Source organism: Protopterus annectens, chromosome 11.part0, assembly GCF_019279795.1.
Source record: "Protopterus annectens isolate FY-2018-M chromosome 11.part0, PAN1.0, whole genome shotgun sequence".
In the NCBI taxonomy this organism is placed as follows: Eukaryota; Metazoa; Chordata; order Ceratodontiformes; family Protopteridae; genus Protopterus; species Protopterus annectens.
The window spans coordinates 1,211,980,074-1,212,003,584 of record NC_056745.1 but is presented as its reverse complement, the minus strand read 5'-3'; the positions used below and the strand labels follow the sequence as shown (position 1 = coordinate 1,212,003,584).

The window sequence follows — 23,511 nt, the reverse complement described above, 5'->3', positions numbered from 1 at the left end:
TAATTCTTTATCTGTTCAATATAAGCATTGCAACAGGGTAATTTTGGCCAAAAAAGATATAACTGTAGTAGTAAAAACGTTGTTTACACCTCCAACTGTAATTCTTGTTAACAGTTTCTACACTGGGAATACTACGAGACCTTTGAACAAGAGAATTTACAAACACATTTTGGCCATAAAGAAAAGTGATACATCTAATGCTTTGGCTAAGCACATTGGTTCATGTTTGTGGTTTAATAAGTTTTCCTTTTTTGCTCTTGAAACCGTGAATTCTGAAGGGCTTTGTGGTGACTTCAAGTGTTTATTAGAATGCCGTGAGATGTTATGGCAGATAGATCTAGTGGCAGATTGTCCACCTGGATATAATGATTTTTACAAAGGCAGATATATCATTAACATTTATTCAATTTGTATATTTTAACAATGTGTTTTGATTTTATGAAATTTGGTATGATATTATTTCTTTTTGATATTCAATAAGTAAGTTACTTTAAAGTGTTTGGACTTTAAATGATTATTTTAATTATTTGAACACTGCCGTTCCCTTTCATAGTATTTTGATTCATGCAATTGAGTGTTTATTAGTTGTTTTTGACCATGTGATTATTAGTACAGGGTGGTATAAAAGAATGTAATATGGATTTCATTTTTGTTTTCTGAGGAAGTTCTATTTTAAATTAAAAGAACAAAAGAGGCAAAATCAGTCTGGATCCTTGCCTTTTTGCTTGGCTAGCTGCTTGTTTGCTTTGGATATGTTATAGAACTAGAAAATGGAAGAGGAGGATGCATTAGCTGAAATAAGAAGATGGTTGTAGAAGAAAGGGTAGAGGACAGATGGTAAATATAAAAGGAAAAAAAATGAAAGAAATAAAATTCTTAAGTTCTTTTATGGTAATAACTTGTAAATAATTTTAAGTGTGAATGTAAAAAAAATAAGAGTGTAAATGATTTATTTAAATTTTTTTATGGTACAGAATGAATGTATATTCTAATAAAGCACCTATACACTTTCCGATAGGGGGAACCATTTTGTTACTTCCTCTGTATTATGGAGGGAGATCATGTGGTTGATCAGAAGGATGAAGCTGATTTACAACTGCAGCAGGTTGCTGTGGTGTTTAATGGTGAAGAGAATCAATCAGAGATTCAAGAAATTGTTTTTTTTTTTTCACACGAGCTCAAATGTGTAATTTCAGAGGAAGAACTGACTACATTGCAAGCTGTATTTTGGGAAAACATGGAGAAAGGTTATCAGTTACTGGAGGACTCAGAAACTGCAGAGCAGACTACAGAGAGTAGTTTGAAAGGGCTCCTCTGGAGAATGATGTCCAATTTCTACGACAGAAGGAGAGACAAGCTATATAGCTACAGCCACGGCAGTGGAGAAGAGGGTGGAAAGAAACATTTTATTAAGAAAGTGGCCGATGGTCAGGATTTCTTCAAAAACAGTTAGACATTTTGATAGATACAATGTGTGAAATACTTTAATTAAACCATTTGAAATTTATGGCTTCTGATATTCATTTACTTGCATAATTAGGAAAGTTTTGTGAATTGACTTTTAAAAGTTTTGAAGTATTGCTTTTCTTTTTTTTTTTTTCCAAACCTACAAAGTAAGTAACAACTATATCCATGAAAGGAGTATGTTTTTGTTGAAACTACACATCCTTTAAAATGAAAACTATACAATTTAGAAATTATATTTTGACTAAACTAGAAGTGCAGAATTATGTTTCTGTTGTAAAAGAGTCCATGGTTTACATAAATTATTTGATAAAAGCGTGATAAACATATTGGGTGTGAGAGGCATGGTGCACTATGTTGACAGCCTAAGATGTATTTTTGTTATGGAAATGCCTCATACCTTATTAATTCTTGCCTGAAGAGGCAATGCCAGCAATGTGACCAATTTGGTCATAGTATTAAAAATTATGTTATAGACTGTTCTAAATGTAGACAGAAAGGGCATGCATGGTTTGACTGTGTTACTTTAAAAATTGACAATATTGGTTTGTTCCCTGCTCCACTAATACAGACAGGTACCTCTTTATCTCCCTTGTTTGTACATCCAAAACCCTCTGTACAAGTTGTGATGACCAACCACTGCACCAGTAATCAAGGAGCCTCAATCTTCACCACTGGCACCAGTGGGGGATGCACACTGGGAGAATGACAAGTACACACATACAGTATTTCTAGATGCATCTCTCTGCATCAAGTGCAATTTCCCTTAAGAGCACACATAGACCACAGTCAGGCTGGAGTTGGTTTATCCCTCTTTCTCCAGATCCCCAATAAGACTCCCCATTGGGACAGCTATAGAGTTGAGATCTCAGCTGAGTGGCCAAGCCAAGACCTCCATCACCCTCTCTGTCCAACCAGTGCTTTGTGTCCCTGCCCAAGTAGCTGACACAAACACACTCTTTGAGGTTTGATTTATATGCGCGCGCGCGCGCGCACACACACACACACACACACACACACACACACACACACACCTGGGAAAGGCTGGCACAGGTTTACTAGCTATGCCCCCTTTTGCCCAGACTATAAGGTAGTTATCACTGCCACCAGACAGCTCCTTATACTTTAAGGGTGTCCAATCTTACTGTGTAATGTTACTGTTAATACAAATGGTAGTTTGACCAAGAACAAGGCTATTAGGAGTTGCCTACACAGTGTCACCAAATAAATATGTAAGTACTCTCAGAACTTAAGTATCTCTACACAGATCAGCCACAATGAAATGTTTAAATATATTTAATAATAAATGATAAAGGAACAAGACAATAATAAATATATATTTACAGTGACATCAGACTTCACAATCACAGGAAATATTTAAAACAACATTGCAGGACAGTCAAATAAATACAAAAAACACTTGAACTATGCTTTACTATATTCCTGACTAAATCTAAGAATGTTACTATAACCTAGAAACTTACTCAGAGCAAGGCAGATGTGGTGAATGGATCTTGCTGTTGTCAGATCCAAGACAGAAAACAGAATGCTGGGTCTCTCTCAGACACCTCTCAAATTAATATCCCAAATATTACTGCTGGGCTAGCTTGCAGAATGACATCATTTCTTGTCATCTGACCTCTAGTCCCCAAGCCCAAAACAACTATTAATGACAGCTGGTAGTATTCAGCATCCACCTTTGAAAATACATAGATCTCAGATCTTTGGCAAATGCTGGAAGTCATAAAACAATTAACATTCCTTCCACATCTCAAGCCCATTTATTATTTCTCCTTAAAGATCACACAGAGAGCTCCCTAGTTTAGACATTGTGTCTCTTGCTGTCATAAAGTAATTTAATTTCAGCTATTTTTCTGAAGTTTTTGTTGGACTGAAATTAACCTCCTGTGTTCCAATTTCCACTGTTTTAATATATTAATTTAAACAATTACAATAGTGTATGTACATTTCTGTTCTTTTCCAGCATGGCACACTGTGCATACATCTTTAAGTACTTCACAAAAACCTTTTCAACACACATCTGTACAAACAAGTTAGATATACATATGACATACAGTTCTAATACAGTTGTAACACAAGCATCTTATATGAATAATGTTGATAGTCGCAAATGACATTATTATTTACAAAATTACAGATAGCTGGGCTGGCAGTATCTCCCTTTGTTACACAAGTCACTGATATTTCATGTGATATAATTTCTAAAAGTGAAATTAGTGAAGAAGAGGCTAAGGAAGCGATATGTGGAAAGGTTATGATGCTGTTAGCACTCACCGGGAAAACATATATGCTAAAGAACAGAAAGATGGGGAAACTGATAGTGGAAGAGTTAGAAATGAAAAAAATCTTACAGATTAAAAAGAAGACTTAAAAAGAGTAAAGGATGAGCTGTAAAATTTTATCTATTAACATCAACGGTGCTCTGAATGATGTCAAACAATTTTCTGTTTTACATTGGTGTAATACACTATGCAGTGATATAATATGTTTATTAAATGTTCAACAGTTAACTACACTTCAAAGAGTACATTGGGGAGAGGAGACAGTTTGGAGCATATGACTAGACAAATGTTTTAGCATTGTGGTTTATAGTAATAATACACCCTGGAAGAATTCTGTTGTTAGATTTTAAAGTTAGAATGGAGATAATATGATTAATATATATTTTTTTCTAGTACAGATGCTAAGAATAGTACAGATCATTTTACAAATCTGTCTTCTTTATTTAAGTTTCTGTTTACCTATTGTGGTAGTGAGAACCTTAATTGTAAAGTACAGAAACATTGCAGTAAGGTCAGTCAGGATGATAGACTGTTATGATTTTATCTGATAGAATTTAATTTAGTACTTGATAAGTCTCAATGTCCTGCATATAGGAGGGGAACACATGTCACAGAGATGGACTTATTTATATTCAATTCAATTTTACAACAAATGGATGGAAGTAGTGCAGATACATGCTTTTCTGATCATAGGACAATTTGGGCAGTCTTTAGTAGTAATGTTGCTGTTTGTTTGTTTGATGCACTTTGTCCCCACTGCCTATTAACCATCATCCCCTTCCTAACAAATTAGCTTATTCCTAACCCATCACCAGGGTGAGGGTTGACTGGAAGGGGCCTTAATTTAGACAGCTATTAGGGGTTTTCAATGTTTTTTCTCTTAGCCATACATTCTCCTATGAATGTCTGGGATGCAGAGCTGAAGGTGGATATGGATTGGGCTGTCCATGCTGGTTGTCCTTCACTTCCACAAGGGATGTTGCCAGTAAATATCCAACCCCCTCCACTCAAGAATGGGAAGTTTTTCCCCACAGTCTCTATAGGAGAAATCATACTTCCCTGTTTGCTCCCCAAACACCTGCTACCCTCCCCATTAAACAGGAGAGATGAGAGGGCCATCCTCTTCATTCCTGTTCAGCCCTGCCTGGCTCCTGCAGTGCTGTGGCCACTAATCAAACCTCAGTCAACTGGGTCACAGTAAGAGCTTCATCCCTGTACTTCACAGAGCCATGCCTGAGTTTCTTTTTAATCTTTTTGGAATATTGTTTAAAATATAAATACATGTTGATTCATTTTTAGATTTCCAAACATCTGCTGATTCCATGGTACAGACATCTAAAACTTAGACTATAGTGCAGGTGACCTAAAATTGATTAAAATCCTGGACACTGAAGTAGACAACAGTGGAGGGTGAAATGAGCCGATAGTGCTGACTTGCACATCCAAGGGAGGGAGGGAGGTGATTTGCTTCAGCACAATATGGAAGCTCACTGCAGGACAGATATATAGCATGGAGCACATGGGCCTGGATAAGCCCTTTGCTCTGCCAGTCTGCATTCAAGCAGTAGCCTTCAATGTGCATGTGTGGAGGCTTCATCAAACATGTATTTTAGCTACCAGGGGATGAGGTTACGGCATAAATGAAAATATGAGCAAGCTACGCATCATGGCCTACACTGTTAACTTTTATATCCACTGTGTTGATAAAACGTGTTGTTTCTGATAAGATATTTCCCTCTGGAGAGAGGAGACCTGCATGTGGTGATGTAGGATAGTGAAACCAGATAGGAAGAGTGCATATTGATCTATAGTGTCTGAAGGTAATCTTGATGGTGAAGGCTGGTAAGAAGAAAACAGGAATTTATTTATTTATTTATTTTATTTATTTATTTATTGTTAACTCAATTAGTCCAACTGGGCCAATTCCATTTACAGAACAGAACCAGGAAGAAAAGCAGCAGAAAATATAAAATGAAATAAAATAAATAATTGGGGCAGAGGAAAAATGATACATCAAGCTGCAATGTTATGTGCTTAAAAACATATAACAATACATATATTTAAAAGTCCAGCCATCGGTGAATTTCAGGAGTGTATATGTTATTCCATTACAGTAAGCTACCTTAAGTTTTCATTGTGATTCATACATTGTTCATAATGTTCATAGATTGTAGTTAAGTATTAGGCTACTTGCCCCTGTGGGCTATTTTTAATCCAATCCAGTTTGCCTTTTTGTGCTTGAAATATCATATCCCATTTGGTTTTAGATTGGCCTTAACCATCCCATAGCTGATAATTATATATCTTTAAGAATAACTGGGATCATGCAATAGATAATTTGAGGGGACCCATGCATGGGATAAAGCATTTAGGAGCTGCCACTGTCAATTAGTAGTACAGGGGGCAATCCTAGGGTAAATTTTTTGTTTCCCATCTGTAGATCTGAGTTGCGTTTGAAAATGGACAGGGATGAACTTTATTTTATGTGAATGAGGAGCCTGTTCCAGAGCAGCAGTATCCTCTGTGAAATATACCTGTCTCTCTAAACTGCTCTGTTCATGTTGCAAAAGAGGTTTAGATCCCAAGATCGAGTATTTCTGATGCCATTTGACTTGCTGATGTGAAGTAACTCCATCAGTAATGGATCTGAGGATGCCTTGTATACCAGATACAGTCACCTCTTAGCAGTCTGTAGAATACCGAGTATAGTGACAGGGCTTTGAGTCAGTCCATGTAGGACATGTTTAGGCATTATATCCTTTTAGTATGGTATCATTGTGGGTATTCCAGTTGTTCATGTGTATGGACTGACACAAGCCAAAGGGGGCATTATATATGAGGGCTGAGTGAAGGGAGACAATGGCATTCCTAGATCTAGACACAATTCCTTTGTTTATAAACTGTCCAGTACATAACTTTCATAGGTTCATAGAAGATCAGTCAGTTTACAGCTCAAGAGCCTTTACAAGCCTAGCCATTATTACCCGAATTTTACCAAATTTTCAATCCCTAAGGGCTAGAGGATGGCTTAGGTATGTGCCTATGTCATGAGTATTTTACAGACTGCCTCTGTCCATAAGAGATCTCGGTGCCACCCCAGGAGTAAATTTATGATTCCCCATCCACTGATCTGGACTGAGTTTGAAGGGGGGAAGGGCTCTGCGTTATGTGAATAGGAAGCCTGTTCCTGTGAAGGGGTAATCTCTGAGACACATATGTGTATCTCCAGCATGTTTTGTTTGGGTCACAGCTCAGGTTTAGATCCTTAGATCTGGTGGTCCTTATGCAGTTTGTCTTGCAAATGTGTAACAGTTCTATTGGGACTGGATGGAGTAGTCAGTAGGAGACAGAGTAAAGGGATAGGGCTTTTAGTTAATCTGTATACACCCTGTATTGTTTTGTAAGGAACATCTAAGACCATTCCATCTGTTGCAAGTGCCTGGTCAAGTACATGCTGAAAGCTGCATTGTACTTGATTATTGGTCTGATTAGATCCGAGTACAGTGGGACTATAAACTTCCATGGATCTGGATGACATGCCTTTACATACAAGCTGTGTCACATAGAACTTCCTCACCACTGTGAATGCATGATGGTCAAAGTTCAGGCTACTATCTATCTAGATCTTTCACATCTGAGTCCACTGTTAGGAGTGTGCTATTAATGTTGTAAGTTGCAGGGGTATTTGACTTACCAAAGGATATAATTATGCATTTTTTTTTTACATTTCGTTTTAGGCCATATCTATGGTACCAATCATTTATCTGAGTCAGACCCTTCTGAAGGCTATCTACATTGTTTTGGGGATTGAATGATTGCCTCCAACTTGCAGTTGCCAGCAAACGTGGTCAGTCAAAGGCCTTCTACATTAGCCTTTGAGTTCAGAGAAGTATATTCTCAACAGGAGTGGTTCCAGCACTGAGCCTGTGGCACATCACTAGCAACTGGCCTCTTGTTGGATCTGGATTCTCCCACTCTAACAACATGTGTCCTGTCCATGAGCCCTTTGGCTACCCTTCTGGTGATGCAGGGATTTATGCCCAGTTTTGTGAGTTTATCTATAATACCTAAGTAAGGAATTGTGTCAAATCCCAGGTCAAGGTATGCACTGTTTTACCCTCAACCATGGCCCTGGTGACTTTCTCAAAGAAGTCTACCACACTGAGCAGCCATGTTTCCTAAGTTGTTATTTATCAGGTCCATGATTATTCTTTGCATGGCCTTGCATATAAGACTAGCCGAAGTTATAGGTCTGTAATTTCCCAGGTATGTTGATTTCCCTTTATGCAGAGGGGTGACTGTTGTTGTCCTCCACTCCACAGGAACAAAGCCAGTCTGGAGACTGTGGTTAAATATTGATTATAGTGGGCTCAATAAAGTTGATTATGTTTTATAGAACACTAAACATTTCTTATGGAGATTAGATGAATGAAGGTTAAGTGAATTTAACAATCAAGTATTGTTAGTTACTATGGATGTTACTTCACTTTTCACTTGTATCCCTAATGACATAGGTGTTGATTTTGTCAGGCTTTTTTTAGCACAGCATAGTGTGTATAATACTACTGAGGTTCATATGATCTGCTCTCTGCTAGATATTATCTTGGATCATAATTTATTTATGTTTTAAGATTCTTACTATTTACAACAAATAGCTATGGGCACAGTTTGTGCGAATAGCTACGCCAACATTGTCATGACTCAGTGGGAGTCTGAGTTTGTGTTTAATGATAATAACATTTTTTCCAGAGTTATCCTCCATTATAGTCGTTTTGTGGACGACGTTTTCTTTATTTGAGACAATGACTACTGTTCATTATGTGAGTTTGTTGCATATCTTAATAGCAGTATGAATTTTTTGAAATTTACATTTAGCTCTTCCAATGAAAGGATTTCATTTTTGGATGTGCAGGTTGTTTAAGCCCCAGATGGTATTGAGACAGAGATTTACACTAAATCCTGCAAGACTAATAATGTCTTGCATGCTAGGAGCATGCATCCTAAATCCATTAAGAAAAATCTGTTAAAAGGGCAATTTTATAGATCAGCTAGGCTGCACACAAAAGATAGCTGCATGTATGAATCTTTTGACGGAATTTCCAATAACTTTAGATATAAAGGTTATTCACAATATGATATATGTGAAGCACAAGACGAGGTTGTCTCATTTAGGGACACTCGTTCGAGGCCTTATTTGAATTCAAATATGGACTTGGTTATAGTAAGGTAAAGAATCAGTCAAGTAAAGCTAGAATGTGCCTTGCTTTTTCTAATGATTCTTCTGCTATTATGTGATATCATTAGGAAACATTGGAAACTATTACAATCTGATGTTAAATGTAAGCAAGTGTTGGGAGAGACACTACACTTTACTTTTAAGAATCAGATGAGTCTTAAGAGATTGCTTTGTTATAGGTCCAACAGAGCTACTGGTAACTAATACAGGAGATAAGTTAGGGACTCTCCCTTGTCAGAGATGCACCATGTGTGCTCACAGTAATAATGATGATATATTTGTACATCCTGTGACTGGGCATGTGTTGTTGTTCTTGTGTCTTTCGGCTTTTCCTGGTTAGGGGTCGCCACAGCGGAACTCCGGTCCGCTAATGATTGGTAGTTGATTTTTACATGCCGAGTTACCAGCCCTGATGCACAACCTTCAACGAAGGTACGCCCATTCATGCATGTCTCCATGCAGAAGACACTCTAGCTGAGAATCAAACCGGACATCGTCTTACTATGAGGCGACAATGCTACCGCAGCACCACCACCGCTGACTAGGCATGTGTATGAACTTAAAGTCACTGTTGACTGTAATACAATGAATATTGTCTATTTAGCTTCTTGTGAACTCTGCAAAATGTTTTATGTGGGCAAAACCAATAGGTGTTTAAGGGACCGGATACGTGAGCATCTGTACAGCATTCATAAGAATGATAGTAGAAATGCATTTGCAAAACATGTTGCTTTAATGGGCAGTGATCACTATTTTAAATTTTTGGTTCTGGAGCTATGTCAGCCTAGTGTTAGGGGTGGTGACTTGATTAACAAAACAGAATGTTAAGAGATAAAATGGATGTTACTTTTGCAAGCAACAGGCATCAAGGGGTTAAATGAGTTCATTCCCCTTAAACCCATTTTGAAGTCACGTGATTTGCAGCATTAACTGTTAGTACTATTTAAATTGTAGCTAAAGTTTTAGATCTGATGAAGTATCGTGCTGGGTACGAAAGCACTAATCTTCTTTTGTTTTTAAAGAGTACTTTTAACAGTGTGTTTCGTTAAATACTTTTGCACTACTGCAGTTTGTTTTTTTTTCAGTTTAAGTATTTTCCTACCGGATTTTGCCCCATCTTTTTTGTTTCTTTTTTTATATATATATAAATTTGACTGCTAGATGACAAAAAGAGGAGAATCATGTATAGTAGAACAAGACAAATTTTCATAAACATAACAGAACATTTATGACTGTCTTACTGCAGCATAAATGCTCTTGTTTGTGAGAAATATAATTTAAGTAGTTGTTTAAACTTTTAAAGGCATTCTTTTCTAAGAAATAATGGAATTCTGTTCCATTTGGATGGAATAAATGATCTTCGAGTAGTATTGCCCCTGTTAGGATTTGCTTTCTGGGATATGTAGAAGGTTTTGGTTGGCAGGACTAAGGATTCTGCTTGTCTTCTGCCAAGTTAAGCAGTTTGAAAATCAATCAGTTTTTAAATAGTATAATAGATAGGTTATAAAATACACATTCATGTGAGAACTTTGGTTTTCTGCACAAAGTTACATTAAGTGGAAGTTTCACATTTAGCAGTTTTACCCAAAGGAAAAATAAAGTCTCTAGGTTGAGTTGCACACAAACACACACACACACGCGCACACACACACACACACACACACACACACACACACACACACACACACACACACACTGGCTGATTCTTTTGACTAGTCCATACAGCTAAACTAACAAAGTAAATTACATATAAAAGTAAATGTAGCTTTTACATTGGTAACAAAAAACACAAGCTCAGAGCAGATACAAGAAAACAGGCAGAATTAAGGTTTCACACATTTGTCTAATACAAGGAGACATTGTCAGTAATGCTTGCATTGCTTGAACAATATTTATAGGATGATATGTTTTTCTGTGTAATACTTTGGGAGTGAAGTGATGTTCATACTTTGGTCTTTTGATCCACTCCTGTTTAGCAATGGCTTTGTGGTGTTGGGCATTTGAGGGAAAATTAGAATCAAATGTGGTGCCTGTTTTAGGTGAATGAATGTTTGTCTATCCTATAGTTGTAGAGCATACCCATGATGTATTAACAAAAATTAATTATGGGAAAATGAATGTATGAGCTTGCATAATGATGGGAAGAATGGCTTAATTCTGTCAAAAATAACTTTATGGTTCGTTTCATTGACTATGGTCATTTGATCATCCAGAGCACCTAATACTTTAATCAGTTTACTTGATCTTTTGGCCCAGATGATGCCACCACACATTTACAGGTTCTGTAAAAGGGATGTGACATATTTGTCAAAGTAAATAGTTTAAGTTTTCCAGCAATACAGTACTGAAAGTTTCAGAGGAGGAAGGGACAAGTGACGCTCCAATTTAAAAAAAAAAAAATATATATATATATATATATATATATATATGTATATATATACATGTCTTTTACATATTTGTTTGCAGTTTTGTTGTTTCTCATATTCACAAATTTATATGTTTACAGTTTTTTGAGTTTTAATTTATGCAGTTTATCATATGGCTCACTCCTGTTTTTGAGTTATTCTAATTTCATAGCTTGAACAGCAATCAGTTTTATATACTATAATAAACAAATGATAAAATGCATATACCTGTAAGAACTGTGTCTTTCTTCACAATGTTAAATTAACTGGAAGTTTCATGTTTAGCAGTCTTACCCAAGGAAAAAAAGTAAAATCTGTAGGATCACACACACACACGCATGCACGCACACACACACACACACACACACACACACACACACACACACACACACACACACACACACACACACACACACATATTGACGGATTCTTTGACTAGTAAACAGCTAAATTTGCAAAGTGAATTACACACACACACACACACACATATTGACGGATTCTTTGACTAGTAAACAGCTAAATTTGCAAAGTGAATTACACACACACACACACACACACACACACACACACACACACACACACACACACACACACACACACACACACACATATTGACGGATTCTTTGACTAGTAAACAGCTAAATTTGCAAAGTGAATTGCACATAAAAGTAAATATAGTTTTACATTGGAAAGGAAAAACATGATCAGAGCAGACCCAGAAACAAGCAGGAAGAATTAAGGTTTACATTTGAGCATCACAAGGAGATCATAGCAGCAATGCTTGTATTGCTACTGAGATATTTACAGGCTGATCAATGATAAAGTATTATGCACAGGTGTGTGTGTGTGTGTGTGTGTGTGTGTGTGTGTGTGTGTGTGTGTGTGTGTGTGTGTGTGTGTGTGTGTGTGTGTGTGTGTGTGCAAATGTTTGCATGTGTGCTTGCACGGATATCTGTGCATATATATAATTTTAAGTTTATAATAGTAAAGAAACAACATAAGTGTCTGTTATCTGACTATTAAAACTGTATTGTACTCAGATTACAGCTTCAGTTGACTGGTGAAGGATGCTGTTTACCGTCTGAAAGTTAACTTGTAAACCTGTCCTGAGATAACACATTCGCTGAGTAGCCGAAAACTTTGTGACTGTAAGAGATACATTTCCTCAGCAGCTATTGCCAAGTTTTTGTAGCTCTAGCCCTGCATGTTTTTTTTTTCATACCTTAAAAATGAGAATGACATAACCTCTCCTGAAGCATGCCTCTTGAAAGGCTTCCCCAAATAAACCGTATAGAAATACTAATAGATTATGTATTGCTGTGTTTGAGCCAAGACTCACATATTCATTGCTTTAGTCATTTGACAAAGACGTATCTGCATTCTACTTTTCTTTTTATAAGTAAATAGCTGAAAATACCTGAAAGACATGTTCAAAGTTCAGAAGTGTTTATCAGAAATACAAAATAAAACCTAACATTGACTGCTTGCCTGGCTATAAAAGGAGGACAGAGACAGCATTAGTAGTTTGTAGTTTGTAAGAGAAAGAGTAAAGCAGCAAGGACACTGCACTTATGCTTTTAACCATACAAAGGATAAATAATGGATTGGAAGGAGATAAACCCTGTCTGCGTTAACAGCCAAGTGCTAAACAATGATCAGGTAGGAGGCATAAGAGAAGAATCAAAACGATCCATGTGCCTATGTATGTGTTTGTATTTATGCACGAGTACCCCATGTGCAAAAATGGGAAAAGGGAGTTGTGGATGGATGGATGGGTAGATGGATGTAGTTATTGTAAATATTTATTTATACAGGAAATGCATACTTTTCAACAAATCTGCCTTATAAGAGCAGTTCCAATTGTTGCTAATTATACATGGTTGACATATATATTTATAAAGGGAAAAACTTTCCAGCAGCTTTTACTAATAATATTTCCACGTTTTACTAATTACTTCCTTTTAGATTGCCTTTGTACCTTGTGTTTTAAAAATTATTTTACTATGCAGTGAATAATGACAATGTTTTTCCAATTTAAGGCTGTTTTTCAATTTTCCAGTATATTTTTGGAGAGTAAATGGAGTTTAACTCTTCATGTGACTCAAAACCTATTTAAACATTATCCTTACCCAATTTTGCATACACATTTATCTAAAAGTTATGAAAACACATTCTGTTGCATGCCACTTCATTTGATGGTGGCAAATGTGAAGTGACAGAACTTGAAAAAAACTGACAAAGGCCTATGGCTAAATGTAGGCTTGTATTATTGCAGAACTTTAATGGGGCTCCAAGTAATTTCAAACGGCAACACATCCAACATTCAGCTTAGAGCATAAGCATTCTCCAAAGGAAGGTGAAAAATATAGGTCATAATGTTCTCCAGAGTCATTCAATGCTTTTTTTAAATCATATGATGTAATTTGACCAAGTTTGTTTATACTTCTGTCTGTTAAACGCTACTACTGCTTGTGGCACCATTCTCTTAGCTGTGGTTGATTTGAACTACAAGTTTATACTTCAGATTTATGAGATATTCTTTGGATTTGTGACAAATCAGGCATGGGGAAAGATAAAGAAACGAGCCCCTAAAATATAAAATGATGGATAAAGAATGAAAATGAAAGAAATACACCAAGTTTTTTGTTATGACATACAAATGATTTACTGGAAATAACTTTATCAGTTTTATATTAATGTATTATCACTGTTGTTATTGCCAATAATTTTCTATATATCACCTATATATCTTTGCATTGCTGCATGCTCTGCATAGTTAAGCTGTTCTCATGTTTGAAGTACATTATTTGGAAAATGTTTTGTAAAATACAGTTTTTAAATGTTCTATGATTTGCGACATTCCTCCGCACCCACTGGCAATACTTCAAAGCACAATATTGTCCTTAATTTGTGATGGTTTATGACATCAGATGACATCATGCTATAATGTTGATAATAATGGTGATTATGATAATGATGCAGCAAGGGAATCTGTCTGTCCCTGATACTCGCTAGCCTTTCCATCCACTCAACTGTAAGAATAAAAAAAAGTGTGTGTGTGTGTGGGTGACATGATACTCTCAGAGTTTATTATTCTTTCTGTAAGGTTGCTGTATGTTGTAAAAAGCGAAATGCTAGACCTCAATAACATTTGCCAAAAGTACACAATCCCTAACACAGAAAATGGGTTTTATTGTTCATCTTGACAGTAGTACTAACATGAGCTAACAAATCATGCATCTGACAACAGTCATAGATCTTTCTAGGAAAGGTTACTTCAAAAGATCCTCTAGTAGAAGGAAACCAAACTACAAATGCTACTCAAGTGGTCATTCACAGCCACTAATATTCATTTCTGAAATTTACTTCTTATTGGTTTGCTGTTAAATCCAGCAGTTTCAACATCTGTTAGGACCCATTTTAGCAACTAATATTTTATGTTTTGTTTAGTGACACAACATACCTATACTTTTTTCTTTTCTTTTTGAATTGGGGAAGAGAAAGTATGATACTTTATATGAAAACATCCTGTTAATATTGTAGTATAAATGCTTTGGTTTACTTAAAATACATGAAAGAATATTTCAAAACTTGAGGCAGTACTCACCATCTCTTCTGACTCATGGAAGCGTGCTTTATTTCATCTTCTGCTTTTGATATGGGGATCTCGTCTTTCTTTTTAGCTTTGTTTTCACTTAAGGAATGATTACTACAGAATGAGTAGTAGAGAATGTTTGAGTCCAAAATTCAGCTCAGTTTTGCTTAAAGCATTTGGGTGCTAAGTAAAATGAATTGCTACATTCTGATGGATAACCATTTCTGTTGTTCAGTGATTCTAATATATTATTATTAAGGTACATAACTTAAAAAACCTAAGCAATTGCAGCATTTCACATTCTTCTAACACTTGTGCAATTATTTGAGACACACTATGTCACATTCACAAGTTACTCAAACAGCTTCCCAGACTGACCACATGGGAAATATCCCCCTAAACACAATGTCAGATATTATTTAATAATTTAAGTAACTAACTCACAGATTCATTCAAAAACAATAATGTTAGCCAGCCTGATGGAACACATGGAGAATGCACTGTCAGCAATGCTTGCAACCTTGGTTCAGTTAATAGTCTAGCTGCATGAACATTGGCAGAGGGGTACAGAATGGAATTCAGCTATAGTTTAGCTGTTTTCTGTTTACTGAGGGTAAGAATTGTGGCTTTTAGCCTGCTGGCAGCCCATATATGCATACTGAGGAGGTCTGCGTCAGGAAGGTTATGTATCGAGATCTACTAGTGGATGTTAGCAGAATGTGCTTCTGCATTGCTGCCACTGTACACAGTGCCATGAGGGGACCAGCCAACAGACTACCTATCTATGTCAAACAGAGCTCCTCATTAGCACTCTTCAAGAAAAATCTTGATGATTGGATGGGTAATAGGAAATTCATCCTGGGGATCACTTCTGTGGTTCTGCTTGACAGGGGCACAGGAAAATAATTTTCTTGGGTGGCGAAAGCCAGGGTACCTTTTTGGCTAGGCTTGTATAGGCCCTAGGGCTAATAGCCTAGTACCTACCTATGAACCTATGAACCTATGTGCACAGGGCAGAACTAAAAAGGCAATTTCTGTCCACATTCTGATGGTGACTGGTCTTCCTCAATACAGACATCAGCTCTGGAAGAGCAAAAAGGAATAGGGTGGTGGCTGTTTAGTGGCTATCCAAAATACCTGAGGTGAATGGGGAGGCAGAACCCAAAAAAAGTAACACACACACAAACAGTGCTACTGTCTTATTCCATAGAAGCTTTATGGCAGCTGCCTAAAGCCATTTTGGAAAACAATAAAGACAATTTTGAATACAGTGGAAATAGTTTGAATAAACATTGGTGGAAAGTTCAGATGTGATACAAGAAAGTATTTTTTTTCAAAGATGGGCCATAGTTGACTGAAACAGACTTTCTGTGGAAATAGTACAATCAGAAACTATGACAGAATTCAGGCACTCATTGAAAACATAAGACACCTTTTAAAAGGGGTAAGAAAAATAAGTTGGCTCTTTAAGTTAGATAAGGACATGGCTAGCTTCAGTGGATTTACTACTCTTTATGTGATACGAAGCCTATATTTCTGTGCTAGTTTCTACTGATGCATACAGTACAATATGTAGCCTACCTAGGGCATTATTGTCCATACACTTTTTACCCCCTTTTTTGGTAAAATAACAAATACAGAGACAGAGAAAGTCCATGGAAGGTATGAAAGTACCTAGCAATGGATCTATTTAAATTAATCGACGAATGACATTGTCGAAACTCATGTGATTGAGACCACATGATCAACAATGCAGTTCATTGATCAATGTAAACACCACAAAAACAATGAAAAAAAGAACCCCATATCCCCTGAAAATTATATATACCAATTCTGAGATTGCACTACTCTGAGGAAAAGGATACATTCCCCAATCCCCATTGTACTGCACTTTCATTCAAAACAGTCGGTGAGCTGCATTTGTCAATCATATGGTCTCGACTATGTGAGTTTTGACAATGTCATTCATTAACTGAGTGACAGACCCCCTAGTAAGGGTGGAATGAAGAAAGGAGTAAAAACAGAGCCAGGTAAAATTGTAAACACATTTTTTGTAGAATTGTACAAGCATTAACTGCAAAACAATAAATGCAAAGTAGAACAGAGCGGAGAAAATAAATGTAAATTAGTGTTGCATGAAGATGATCAATTGCATCATTTTAAATCATTTTCTTGGAGTCTTAACAGCAAATATCACTTTGCAGTAAGAATGTTGGTTTGTCAACAATACTTACCATCTATAATTTATAACAAATGTGACTAAAATGCATAGCCTGATACGCAAAATCACAGCGATCATAAGTGACACTGTAACTAAAATAAATCAGAAAATCACCAAAAATCCTTAATCTAATTAACACTATCATGGGTAATATGGATAAAGGAAATTTAACTGAACTGATATATGTTGTTTTAACCAAATATTTTAATCCTATAACCCCTACCCCCCCCCCAAAAAAAGTATCTGAATTATTTTTATGCAGAGTGAAGTAACATAACCTCATCTATGTTAAAAGCTGTCTAAGTACCTATTTATTCAGAGCTAAGTTTAACCAGGCATTGGGCCATTTATTTAGACATGCTGTAAGAATACCACATGGCTTAGTGTTGAGTCTTCTCTTTACTGAAGCTTTTTCAATTGAATTTCCCACCACTTTCTAGATATTCTGTACAAAACACCTAGCTATGTGGTCAACTGACCACTCTCCTAGTTCTGTCAGCACAACACTTTCAGATGACATACAAAACCACCAATAGTTCAACAAATTGGGACTGAGAATGAATTTTAACAAAACAGAAGCCATGATTTTTGGTACACATAAAATACATGCCATTTCTACTAACTGGGTAGTTACTCCCTCCCAATGTGTCTCTTCAGCCATAGTAAAACAAATGGAATATTTTGGGCTGTGCCTTGATCCCAGCCTTCTTCTTCTTCTTCTTCTTCTTCTTTCGGCTGCTCCCGTCAGGGGTCACCTCAGCAGATCAACTGTTTCCATGTCTTCCTGTCCTCTGCATCTTGCTCTGTCACACCAACCACCTGCATGTCCTCTCTCACCACATCCATAAACCTTATCTTAAGCCTTCCTCTTTTCCTGTTACCTGGCAGCTTCATCCTTAGCATCTTTTTCCCAATATACTCTGCATCCCTCCTCAGCACATGTCCAAACCAATGTAATCTTGCCTCTCTGGCTTTGTCTCCAAACCTTCCAACCTGGGCTGACCCTCTAATATACTTATTCCTAATCCTGTCCATCCTCGTCACACCCAGTGCAAATCTTAACATCTTCAACACTGCCAAGTCAAGCTCTGACTCCTGCCTTTTTGTCAGTGCCACTGTCTCCAACCCATATAACATAGCTGGTCTCACTACCCTCTTGTAGACCTTCCCTTTCACTCTTACTGGTACTCGTCTGTCACAAATCACTCCTGACACTCTTCTCCACCCACTCCATCCTGCCTGTACTCTCTTCTAAACCTCTCTTCCACACTCACCATTACTCTGAACTGTTGATCTCAAGTATTTAAACACATCCACCTTCGCCACATCTACTCCCTGCATCCTCACCATTCCTCTATCCTCCCTCTCATTCACACACATATATTCTGTCTTAGTCCTGCTGACCTTCATTCCTCTTCTCTCTAGAGCATATCTCCACCTCTCCAGGGTCTCCTCTGCCTGTTCCCTATTCTCACTACAGATCACAATGTCATCTGCAAACATCATAATCCACGGGGACTCACGTCGGATCTTGTCTGTCAACCTGTCCATCACCATTACAAATAAGAAAGGGCTCAGAGCTGAACCTTGATGTAGTCCCACCTCCACCTTAAATGCATCCGTCACCTCACCACTGTCACACTATCCTCGTACATATCCTGTACCACTCTTACATACTTCTCTGACACTCCAGACTTCCTCATACAATACCACAACTCTTTTCTAGGCACCCTGTCATATGCTTTTTCTAAATCCGCAAAGACACAATGCAACTCCTTCTGACATTCTCTGCACTTCTCCATCAACACTCTCAAAGCAAACATCACATCTGTAGTGCTCTTTCCTGGCATGAAACCATACTGCTGATCACTAATCATCACCTCCCTTCTTAACCTAGCTTCCACTACTCTTTCCCATAACTTCATGCTGTGACTGATTAATTTAATCCCTCTGTAGTTACTACAGCTCTGCACATCACCCTTATTCTTAAAAATCGGTACCAAAACACTTTTTCTCCATTCCTCAGGCATTATCTCACTTTCCAAGATTTCATTAAACAATCTAGTTAAAAACTCCACTGACATTTCACTTCCATGCTTCCACAAGTATGTCATCTGAACCAACAGCCTTTCTGTTCTTCATCTTCTTCATAGCTATCCTTACTAATCCACTGCACTTCATGATTCACTATCCGCACATCATCCAACCTTCTCTCCCTCTCATTCTCTTCATTCATCAGCCCCTCAAAGTACTCTTTCCATCTGCTCACACACTCTCCTCGCTTGTGAGTATGTTTCCCTCATTATCCTTTATCACCCTTACCTGCTGCACATCTTTACTAGCTCGGTCCCTCTGTCTAGCCAATCAGTACAGGTCCTTTTCTCCCTCCTTAGTGTTCAGCCTTTTATACAACACGTCATACGCCTTATCCTTAGCCTTCGCCACCTCTCTCTTTGCCATGCACCTCATCTCCTTATACTCTTGTCTACTTTCTTCATCCCTCTAATAATCCCACTTCTTCTTCGCCAACCTCTTTCTCTGTATACTCTCCTGTACTTCTTCATTCCACCACCAGGTCTCCTTGTCCTCCTCCTTTCCAGGTGTCACACCAAGCACCTTTCTAGCCATCTATTCATAGTGTTGAAGTACTTTCAAAACTTAATTTTCTTTTGAAGTCTCTGCCCTACTGTCCAGGCAAATAAGGAGTACCTTATGCAATGGCATACCTGTGCCAATGTGATGCATGGACCACCAGAGGTGATTACTGGTGGAAAGTGTTGCTTAACACTAGTAGTAATGCTATATGATTCAGAGACATTTATATTAGCTGATAGAGAGGTATTCTGTCTTTGTGGCTAATCATGTCCCTGAATTGTATTTCCCATGATAGATGAAACTGACCCTTTTGGCTGTAGCTGTTTCTGTGAGCACAGGAAAAAATGTTTTTTTAATCCCAACCTAAGAAGTGGAATTACATGTATGGAGTATATAACTTTAATTTCCTTATGCCTAATTTTAGTAAGTTTGATGTCATATGGTATGTTTTACAGAAGAAGTCTGATTCATGGAATCATGGCAGTATGTCACATATCCACAATGTCTGGGTTGTTTGTGGACCTTTGTGACAATTTTCCAAACATTGCAGATTAATAGAGTCAAATTAGATTATCTCAAATGTAAAAAAGAGATATGCATGTCATCAGCTGGCAAACAGAGATATGAGTAACTATCTAAAAAAAATAAAACACAACAATGTGTATTGTACTTGGACTATTTTATGCATATGCTTAAAGTGCAATGGGGATAAAAAAACATTAGGTTCCCTCTCATGATTTATGCAACATGAGTCAAACGAAGTGTACATGGAATCATAAAATCGTCATTAACCACACTTATTTAATCATCACGATGAGTCTAAACATGGACAGTTCTGCTGACAGCTACCTCAAAAAATGTTGATTTGTTTATAAGATTAAATGCCAGGTTGGCAATAATCCTGTTATTGGAAAAAAATGGTATTTGTGTGAATGCTGCCAGATGCTGCACCTCCAGCATCTCACTAAAATTAAAAAAAAAAAAAACTTGGATCTGACTTAATCCCTAAAGAAGTATTTTAACCACTCATTTTTAATGAATCATCTTAATACCATTTTAAAGCTATTGTTATCAATTTATATTTAATACGGATGGAGATATGATAGCTAAAGTACCTGTTTACCTATGTGTACTTCTAATAACCAAACAGATAAGATTATGAGAAGAAAATAGTAACTTCAGTATTGTTTAACCACTCAAAATAAATTAAGAATAAAAGAAGTAAAATTTAGGTCCTAAGATCTAACTCCCAAAATCTAATCGAACTACATAAACCTTCCCACCCATCACGCAAACATCTTCTGTCCTTCTCTCTAGCTCGCCTCTGGAATTCACTCCCACCTCTTATCCGTACCACTGGCAGCCTCTCCTCCTTCAAAACTTTACTTCATTCCCACCTAACATCCCACTGGGAATGCTCCTGTTCCCATCCTACATAAAGTCCCTCAACTTAAGCTACACCCCAAGAGGTAATACATTTATAAATGTCCTCCTATTGTTCTTAAATCTGTTAAGTATCCAATGGAACTAACAAAACTTTGTTTAAAACTGTGATTGTTTTTAATGATCTCTCTGCTTTTGCATTTTACTAATGTCATTGTCCTGTATTGCTGTACATTCTATTGTTATAACTTGCTTCTATTAAATAATTTGTATTTTTGCTGGAGCTTTTTTCCCCAGGACTCCATTGAAAACGGGCTTCTCGTGGGCCAATGGACCATCTTGGCAAACAAACTGCAAATAAATAAATAATAAATAAATAAAATAAATGTCCTATACCAGGAAATATGCAGTAAGTAGAGTTGTAATAAACCTAAGTTTTTGGCCAGGCATAAGAACTCTTGTCCATTAACCCGGAAGCTTGGCACAGAAGAATATAGAGAGATGAGCTACTAATCAGCTTCTTCTTGTAGTCCTGCATTTGAATTCTTTCATCTTATTTTACCAGCTGGGTGATTTTGAGTAATCAGTTAATCAGAGAGTGCTCACAAGTCATCCCTGAAAATATGTAATTGGACTTAATGGTTAATCTGACTAAGAAATGAAAAATAAAGTGCCAGGCAAAATCCTAACCAAAACCACTTCAAGTAAATCTTAAAATTTCATCTTCTGTCCAGCTGGAAATGTGGCTGTTCTAAAGGTGCCACATAACTGGCAATTAATTACTATAAATGCAAGCTTTCCCTTAGATAATTTAATTTTGTATATAAGTCATATGACTGTCCAGGCTTCCCCTCTTCTATTAGAACCTCTATAAATCTCCCTTTTCTAACTTACCAAATTGCTTTATTTCTCATTCCTCTTTTCTTCTCCTTCCTTATTGCTACTTCTAATATCAATCTTCTCGGTTGTACACATTACCTCCTTTGTAAATGTGTAAATATGTATGGATTTAATCATAGTGTACTGCTTACCTTAGGCGGTGCTGTCAACCTGCTGGCAGTTTAGTGTAGAGGAGGCTATGGGCTGCTAATGAGCTTCATCCTGTAGTCCAGGGTTTGATTCCATTAGTCTCTATTTGTCTGCAGTGTGACTGAACAAGTTGCTTAACCAGACAGTAATTTTGGGCATTAACTGAAAATGGGTCTCAATTCAGTTGGTCAACAAAACAAATAGAAATAATTAAAATGAACTGTCACACTGAACTCTTCTATTCACAAGGACCTCCATTTATAAATATAAACATGTTAAATAGGGCATAATGTGAGCACGGAAAGCTGTGTATTTATAACTGAACTTTCTAGAACATATTTAATTTCTGAACTTACTTTTTCTATACACTGCAAGTGCATACCCTATATTAGGCTTAATACGAAATTCGCTTGGTCTGCCAAATCCTGATCGATCAATGAACTGTTCCATCGAAAACTGTGAACCATGATTGATCAAAGGATGTTGAGTCGAAAACTATAAAATTCTCCTAAAAGGTGTGCAACCTTGGAGAATGTTATATTAGGTAAGGGAGAACAGGAGGAAAGCACCCTGTATGGAGGTGTGGAAAGCTTACCTCTCATTTCTTCCAGGGATAAGTTATTTTCTATTAAAAATGTTGTTGGTATGGTCTGTCGGTTGATTAGGACTCAAAAGACCATACCATTCTTACTTAAATACCCATGTGAAAAGGCTTATGCAACAACCCTGTATATCTGTGTAGTTTTTTTTTTCTTTCTTGAAGGTTTTCTATTGCTTATCACAGTATGACCCCCCTCATATAGTATGCAATAGCAGTTTTGTGGGAAGATGATGCAGCCTATAGTATTATGCACAGATCAGAATTTAGGGGGGTTATGAGCTAATATGTGACCCATTAATTCTTTACTCTGGCATAGGAGCCCTTTCCTATCCTCAGCACATATTTCAAGCCCAATCTATATTCTAAATGATCTTAGTCTTTCTAAGAGAAAAATGTGCTTCATTTAGTACAACTGAATTACATTTTTCAGTCAGTTGGTCTTCAAACCTTGGTGCTATTCCACTGTTTTGATGTTTAAAATATAAATGTTTTACAAACCAACATTGCATGTTTGAGTTTTTCTCTGTTTCTCTGCATCAAATATGATTTGCATTTCCATTTTAGGATGTTAGTTATTTCTTGAAATCATTTTTACATGTTTTTTTCTAATGTTAGAGCTCTTGAGACGGGGGTTATATTTTGGTCATTTTGTAAAAAAAATATATAACTTTTATTGTTT

General features: G+C 36.9%; 1 protein-coding gene across 2 annotated transcripts in view; it reads left to right on the top strand.

Annotated features, from left to right (window-relative positions):
• The first annotated feature begins 12,784 nt into the window (after positions 1-12,784).
• The window catches only part of LOC122815790 (transmembrane protein 116-like), a 520,221-nt gene continuing 509,494 nt past the window's right edge, over positions 12,785-23,511 (top strand). For both annotated transcript variants that reach the window (XM_044088571.1, XM_044088569.1), the window contains exon 1: positions 12,785-13,067. In XM_044088571.1, the coding sequence (XP_043944506.1) occupies positions 13,008-13,067 (60 nt within the window). In that variant the 5' untranslated portion in view covers positions 12,785-13,007. The remainder of the gene's footprint in view (positions 13,068-23,511) is intronic.